The following is an 8,580-nucleotide window of genomic DNA, read 5'->3' on the forward strand; positions in this document are numbered from 1 at the left end:
GGAGGTCTTCCTCTTCCTCTGCTTTCCGCGGGCGATACTGCGTCGAATACTTTCAGAGTGAAGCTTCTATTTTCATCCATTCAGACTACATGACCATGACCTTTCAGATTCCAGCTTCTATTTTCATCCATTCAGACTACATGAACATGACCTGTCTTTTAATTCGCTGAACTATGTCTGTCTCTTATACACATCTAGATGTGTATAAGAGACAGGTGTAAAATTATGCCAATTATTATTAATAAAAAATTATTCATAAAAAATTTATTTAAACAAATTAATTTTCATTAAATTTGACTAATTATTAAATTACTTACATTTAATAGAATATCGAATGCTTTATCGATTGGTGCAACATCATCGATAGCTATTCTGGTAATGCAGTTATAACGGTATTCCTCAACACCCACAATACCGTCACTATTGATGTCTAGGATTTTGAAATTGGCTTCAATAAATGCCCTCATTGCCTGTAGTAGAGAAGAGGGGAAAAAATTAAATATTTGCTTTTAATAATTAATTATATTTCTAGCTGAAAGTACAGTGAATTATTTTTGTTCTAACCAAAAAGTTGCAAAAAATTTCAAAAATAAGAATATTCACTAATAGGACCTGCAATACCCACAATTGGCTTAAAAAAGCGAGCTTTCTGCTAAAGAGCCTTGATTTGTTCAAATAACAGTGCAATATTATTCAAAAAGGGCCGTTTTCTGAGTGTCTGCTTAAGTTCTTGGTAGAAAAGGTTCTTTACCCAAAGAAGGAGTATTGATTAAGTTAATCTGATGATCATGAACGAAGGAATGAGATTTTCAATAATAAATTCAATTTTTCATGCCAATCTGAAGTAAAAAATTTTTCACAATAAACAACTTTTTTTGGGAAGCTGCCGCATTTTGTCAAAAAATCCAAATTTTTCTGGTTCTTCAAACATTACCCGTATTGCTCCATATTAATAATAATTTCTTTTGTTTTGCATTTTTATATACGCATATTCATAAATCACTGAAAACGCTTACCTGGGGGAATTCGTCGTATTTCTTGCCAACGCAAGTTTTTCTTACGGCTTCTTTGAATTCTGCATTTGAAATTTTACCGTCCTACAGCAAAAAGACATTAAATAAATAATTTAATTAAATGTGTAAACAAATGAAATATTTATGGCGTTTATTTACTTTGTCATCATCAGCAATTTCTGAGATTTCATCCCACAAGTTCTTCATAAGTTTTTGATATTCTGCAATGCGGGCAGCACTGCAGTCGCCTTTGCCCTCCACAACGCATGCTCGTACAGCCATGCACTGGAAGTCATTTTGATCCAGATAGCCATTGTTGTCGATATCTAGAATGAAATGAAGAAAGTGGGAGTGATTAATTGGTTATATACAGTTAGAAATTTCCAAAAATCGATTCCTTTATTTTATTTTCTTAATGTATGTACATATAATTAAGAATATATTCAGAAAATTTCATATCATTCCGTGCTTGGAAGTGTGTACTCGAAAACGGCTAAGCCGATAATCTCTAATTTGAACGTGAGCTTCTTAAATATATATTTTTAGTAATTAATTGAAAATTTTTTCTCACCGATAAATATTTTTTATAAACAATTTATGGTTGAAATTTTGGTCAAAAATTTTTGTGGAAAAATTTTACTTTACTTTATTCCTCCAATTAATTACTAGATTTAACATTACTTTAACGAAATCTGTTTGTTTTTTTATTTCAGAGGATTCAGTTCACAGATATAGTGGTTACCGCAAAACGTGTTTTTTGAGAGGAGCTCCCGGAAATCAACTGTAGATGCTATGTAATAAATTTTTGGAACAATAAATACCATACCACAGTAGTCAAAGAAAACGACCTTGATTTTTACCGACTGTGACGCGGTTTTTTCGACTTCGCCGTATTTTGGCAGCGCCATTCGCCAGTTTGTTGAACAGTTTCGACGTCATATTTATAAATCCACGTCACCAGTAATTATCCGTTTGAAAGTGGGGTCCTCAGGTACGTTATCAAGATCTCCTGCGATCTCTACTCAACGTCATTTTTGCAAAGAATCAAATGATTCGTTGCTCTCAAATCTCTACTGAACGTCATTTTTGCAAAGAATCAAATGATTCGTTGCTCTCAAATAGATACCTGTATTCATGATAAATTAGATTTTCCCAAACACTTCTCCGACGTTTTTAATGATTCTGTAGCCGTGATTTCATTGGAAACACACAATTTTGTGCAAAATCGTAGTTCAACTTTTTCCGACCGAGTGAAATGCATTTGTGTTTAAAAATCCCTAACTCTAGGAGTCCTACATAAAATAGTAATCTGTGACCCCTTTATTAATAATTTTTTGGTCTCTAAGCACAAAAACTGACATGAAGAATCTCCTCCCAAAAGAATGATATATTTAATGGCAGCGTTAAATAGGACATATACTTTTGGTAAAATTTCTGGCCGTTCCAATAGCGAAACACATTAATAATACTCTTAATAAGCATGCAAACGACTAAGGATATTCTAAGGATATAAAAAGATGTGAATTACCTAGGCATGACTGGACCCCAAACTAACCTTCTGGAAATCCTCTCTTAGCATAATAATCCCCACACAAGAAAAGAGAAGAATCTTAATGTCAAAAACTACAAGCGTCTTACTATATGCAGCAGAGGTTTGGGTAGATGTACTAAAAAACAAGAACTGGCGTAAATTATTGGTCAGAGTGTATTAGTCATAAGTGGTAAAGCTCGAATTGACCGAATAAAGAAAGAAACTATACTCACATGGAAACGAAGATGGGAGAATAAGAGTCGCGCAGATGGTTTAGTGACCTGTCAATGAAATATACCGTTGGTGTGATGGCGCCGTTTCTAAAAACTGTCATATGGAACGACTTGGCGCATTTTACGTCAAGATCTTTAATTTATAGCATACCAAAAAATATATTTGTGCAAGAATTGAAGCAGCTCGACCTTCCCAAGAAACATAGTTTCACTCTTTGGGCTCTTGAGGAGTTCCAAGAAGATTCGACGTTTTCGGGCCAACTTTTGTTCAGCGATGAGCCCCATTTCTGACTCCATGGATATGTAAACAAGCAAAATTGTCACATTTTGGACAAAGAGCAGTCTGAAGAGATTGAAAAGCTGCCATTTCATGCAGAAAAAACAAAGGTTTGGTGTGGTTTGTGCGCCGGTGGAATCATCGATTGGCCACCAAGTTCGTGTGATATCACACCGTTGGATTTTTTCCTGAGGATATATGTATGTTCTAAAGTCCTGTCTCTTATACACATCTAGATGTGTATAAGAGACAGGTTTATGGATTTATTCTAAAAAATAAATCATCGATTGGCCACCAAGATCGTGTGATATCACACCGTTGGATTTTTTCCTGAGGATATATGTACATATGTATGTAAAGTCTAATGTCTATACGGACAATCCAGTTTCGATTCAGGGCTTGGAGTAAAACATCACGCGTGCCATTCGCCAGTTACCAGTCGAATTCTCGAACTAGTCTTCGAAAGTTAGACTCAACGGATGGACCATCTGAGACGTAGCCTTGGCACACATTTGAAACAGTTAATCTCTAAAAAATAAATCATCGATTGGCCACCAAGATCGTGTGATATCACACCGTTGGATTTTTTCCTGCTAGATGTGTATAAGAGACCATCTGAGACGTAGCCTCGGCCAACATTTGAAACAGATAATCTCTAAAAAATAAATATCAAAGAATGTTCTTTCCAATGATAGTAAGGATTCGCCATTAAATTTGAAGTTTCTGTGGATTTTCTTAAAAAAAACAGGGAGCTGAGAACGAATGATAGTTCTTCTTAATAGTGAACCAAAGATACTTATATCAAATAATTATACCTGTATAGTAACTGCAGCGAGTATCACCGCTAAAATATAAAAATCGAATATTTCACAGAAAATATATACATACATATATGTAATTCTATATAACACTTCGTATGTAGTTGCTTGGTCCTTGCTGGTAATATACCTGCAGCATTTATAAATAGCGTCTCTGCAGCACTAAAGCTATTGCACAGTGAATAGGAAAATTGTTGAGCGTTTGTCTATTCGTGTACAGTTACTATCAGCAGATCTGGGTACTTTAATTGCACGCACACAACCAAATAAACACTCAGCTAAGCATTTAAGTGAAATAAGCGTGTGTGTGTGTTGCAAAAGCTTTGGCCCGCCAAAATGTATTTGTAGAACAGACTGAGCACACAAAAAGCTAAAACAACTGCACGCCCAGAAATTTATATGCTCTATTACTTTTAATTAAATTAATTTTAAATGTATAACATAAGTTGTATTTATCAATTTCCCGGTGCATAAAAAATCTTAGTCAACCGAATTCTTGCAGACACACTTATACGTACATATATGTGGTTGTGTATGTGTTTAGTTAGATATGTTTTGCTTGTTTGTGTGCGAATTGCTGGGTGTGTTTAACAACTTGTGAATTTTTGCAGCTACTATAAATTTATATTCATATACAAACACATCTACATATGTGCACACATTTGCATTCTGGCATATATACATATGTATATTGTATACAGATAAGTAAATATTATACTTAATGAAAGTGAAAGAAAATTTAATATTTTTGAGTAAATAAATTTACGATTACTAAATATTTCATATTCAGTTTAATATTTTTTTTTCTTAAATATTGATTTATGCAAATTTTGTAAACATATCGGTAGATGGGTATTTTTATACTCTTGCAACATGTTGCTATAGAGTATGATAGTATTGTTCACCTAACGGTGGTATGCATCACCTAAAACCATGCCATATAGATACATACATATGTATATGGTTATCAGGATGACAAGAAAAGTTGAAATCTGTGTGACTGTTTGTTTGTCCGTCCGTCCGTTCAAGAAGTAACTTGAGTAAAAATTTATATAAAAAGAGATATGCGCTTTTATAATATAATGTAAAGATTTTCGAACTTCAGCGTGACTTTATACCGTATACGTCGACCAATAAGTGAGTTATCTTTCTAAAATTGTGAGAGTGTGCTTTCCTTATAATGCTTAGAATGAGGAAAATCAGGTGAAAACTTCCCTAAACCCAATAGAACTAACAGGCCTTATGTAAATGACTTTAGTCCTTGCAAGTTGCAATAGTATGAAATGTTCAGTTATACCCGAACTATGCTTCCTTATTTATTTGGAATGTTTTTCTACTGTGTTTGAAGTGGAAGCAGTTATACTTACTAATGAGAAGAAATAAAGCATATTTTATAAAGATATTTATCTTGAACGATGTTAGCAGTTTCAACAAAAAAGCAGCTTCTTGAAGATAAAAGGAAATATGGAAAATTTTGGATCGGTATCTCAAAAACAGTTTGTCTCGCTGATCACTTATCTTCTTCTTTACTGGCGTAGATCCGCTTACGCGGTTATAGCTGAGTTAGCAATAGCGCGCCAGTAGCTTCCCCTTTTTGCTACGGGGCGCCAGTTGGAAATTCCAAGCGAAGCGAGGTTCTTCTACACATAGTCTTTCCACCGAAGTGGAGGTCTTCCTCTTCCTCTGCTTTCCGCGGGCGATACTGCGTCGAATACTTTCAGAGTGAAGCTTCTATTTTCATCCATTCAGACTACATGACCATGACCTTTCAGATTCCAGCTTCTATTTTCATCCATTCAGACTACATGAACATGACCTGTCTTTTAATTCGCTGAACTATGTCAATGTCGTCGTACATCTCATACAGCTCATCGTTCCATCGACTGCGGTATTCACCGTGGCCAACGCGTAAAGGACCATAAATCTTTCGGAGAACTTTTCTCTCAAAAACTCGTAAAGTCTACTCATCAGATGATGTCATCGTTCATGCCTCTGCACCATATAGCAGGATGGGAAGAATGAGTGACTTATAGAGTTTGGTTTTTGTTCGTCGAGAGAGGACTTTACTTCTCAATTGCCTACTCAGTCCGAAGTAGCACCTGTTGGCAAGAATTATTCTACGTTGGATTTCGATCCTGACATTTTTGTTGATGTTGATACTGGTTAAAAGATAGACGAAATTTTCTACGACTTCGATGTTATGACTGTCAATAATGACATAGGAGCCTAGTTTGCTTCGCTTTCTTATCCATTCTGGAGAAAGCTCAACTAACGGCGCGTGTTGAGGCTAATGATATCGATGTCATCGGCGTACGCCAGCAGCGCCAGTGAGAAAACACATCAGAAACATTAACGCAGAAGCTTTACTAAGTAGTTTTAATTCAACTGAGTTAAACGAAATGTTGTGATAACAGAGAGGACACAATAGACCATAATTTCCTTAAATCTATTAATATATCGGGCCTGCACTGTCAAACATTGAACTGTCGAAAGGAAACAATCGCTCAGAGGCGGACGGCTTAGACCAATAGCATAAAAATTGTGTTCCATCAGGACAACGCCAGACCATACACATCGATACTGACTCGTAAGAAGTTCCAGGCGCTTGGTTAGGAGGGTTTTATGTATCCAGCTTATAGTCAGGGCCTTCTTCTTTATTGGCATAGACACCAGTTACGCGGTTACAGCCGGAACGGCCCCGGCACCGAGTAAACTACCTATTCCTATCTAAAGGGAATGATTTTTCTGATAAAAAGTCATTGCTTTTGAAAATAGACTGTCCTAGTTATTTGCCAATATGGAAGAGCATTTCCACAAGAGTTTATTTATGAAGAAACCTTCAAAATGGTAGGTTATCGAAAAAAAAGTGCTTAATTGACCTAAATCGGATAATAATAAAATAGTAAATATAATATTTAATTTAATGTAAAAATAATGGATATATTTTAATTCAAGGAAACTCGCATATATTTTGTCCGAACTAGGGAGTAAATTTATATTGGGTAATGTCGTCGGAAGAGACGAAAACACTTCAACTCTGAAAATATTTAACGCAGTACCCGCCGGGGGAAGCAGAGGAAAAGGAAGACCTCCTCTATATTTGGAAAGACCAGGTGCAGAAGAACCTGGCCACACTTGGAATCTCAAACAGCGAAAAGAAAGACTGGCGCGCTGTTGTAAACTCGGCTATAACCTCATAAGCGGTATCTACGCCAATAAAGAAGAAGACGAAGGTAAAGTTTAGTGGACATAAATTTTACATATTTCCAATTTTAAAATATTTCAATTGCCGTCGGCTGATGTTAACACGAACCACTGAGTGCATTTATGACATGAGCTTGCTCACCACAATCCATCACTTGGAAGAGAACTGCTTAAAGCTTTATGTTTCAATAGAGTCCGGTAACAGAAATGGACCCAGATTTTTATGTGATTATCAACACAACAACATTCCTCAAAATTATCTATGTATGATATGTGATTGATCGCTTATAAGTCACCGTTACTTTTGATTACTCTCTTCGGTTCCTCGGAGTAAGTTCATATTAAGTTTAATGCACATTGCCTTAAGTTTCTAATTGATATCTACCACAAGCAAACAATGAGTTTCTCTCAAGTATCTCAGGTATGCAGATTTACGCTAATATATTTTTTAGACTTTGTTTATTTGCAGTCTTTTCCTTTAACAACAAAATGTAGTCGAAGTAAATAAAATCTGTGTAGGTTGTAGAACAAGAAGAAGAAGAAGCATGGCACGGTTCACTAAATTCAATGCAAAGTTATATACTACTTACTATTTACTACTTCCTCACAGAAAAAAAGATATATACAAACACGGATATATATGTATATAAGCGACCGCTAGGAGAGTAGGTGCTAGCATGTGCGTATTGATGTATAAAATTTCGTTGAACATTTTTGGCGAAAATTGCTTACATTAACGAAACACATTAATTTCAAAACAATATTTATATCAGCACATAAATTTTCGCCAACTCGGTTCGAATGTAAATTGTGCATTGTTACAGGTGTGGGGTAAAACTATTCAAACGATTGTCTTTTTTTTTTTTTTTTTTGTTTTTTGATTTTCGAGTTTTGTTTTTTGTTGCTGAACATATGCGCATAGGTACTTAATTACACTATAGTAAATAGTTGCTGCTAATGAAAGATTATGATGTAGAGCAGATGTGCAGTGTATATACATATCTTCACATGTCTACATATATACATATATTATTTATCAAACAAGCATACTACTGATATACGGTTTGCAGTGAAGTGCCTAAAACTCATACAAATTAACTTTGCCTGCTTATTTATGTGTCATTTGTTAATTATTAACTATTTTCTAAAATTTTGCTTTGTACACTTACCATACATATACCGTACAACAAAGTCTACACGGTTATCCCAGGAGTATGACATTTTTTTTGTTTTTTGTCGGTGGTTTTTATATCACACACAATCTAGAATAATTATAATAAAATACAAAACAAAAAAATATTTAAACAACTATTTTAACACTTTATTAAAAATGTATTTTCACACTTGAATGCTGCGCTATTGGAAAAATTAGTTGTTTGTATGTTTGTTTTAGATTTTTTTTTTATGTATTTTGCATGCATATCACTACAAAAAATTATTAAATATTAAATGCAAATAATTAAAAATTTTTTATTCATTTTTTTATTTCTTATTTATTTTTGTG

The 8,580-nt window shown here is 34.6% G+C and overlaps 1 protein-coding gene across 1 annotated transcript in view; it reads right to left on the reverse strand.

The window, feature by feature from the left end:
• LOC108976976 (sarcoplasmic calcium-binding protein, alpha-B and -A chains) overlaps positions 1–8,580 on the reverse strand; it is an 11,578-nt gene that overhangs the window by 1,223 nt on the left and 1,775 nt on the right. The window contains exons 2-5 of the mRNA XM_018946443.1: positions 8,246–8,338; positions 1,173–1,339; positions 1,017–1,097; positions 318–470 (exon numbers count right to left, since the gene is read on the reverse strand). Coding sequence (XP_018801988.1) covers positions 318–470; positions 1,017–1,097; positions 1,173–1,339; positions 8,246–8,297 — 453 coding nt within the window. The 5' untranslated portion in view covers positions 8,298–8,338. The remainder of the gene's footprint in view (positions 1–317; positions 471–1,016; positions 1,098–1,172; positions 1,340–8,245; positions 8,339–8,580) is intronic.

Source organism: Bactrocera latifrons, unplaced genomic scaffold (assembly GCF_001853355.1).
Source record: "Bactrocera latifrons isolate USDA-ARS-PBARC rearing strain unplaced genomic scaffold, ASM185335v1 scaffold_82, whole genome shotgun sequence".
Lineage (NCBI taxonomy): Eukaryota > Metazoa > Arthropoda > Insecta > Diptera > Tephritidae > Bactrocera > Bactrocera latifrons.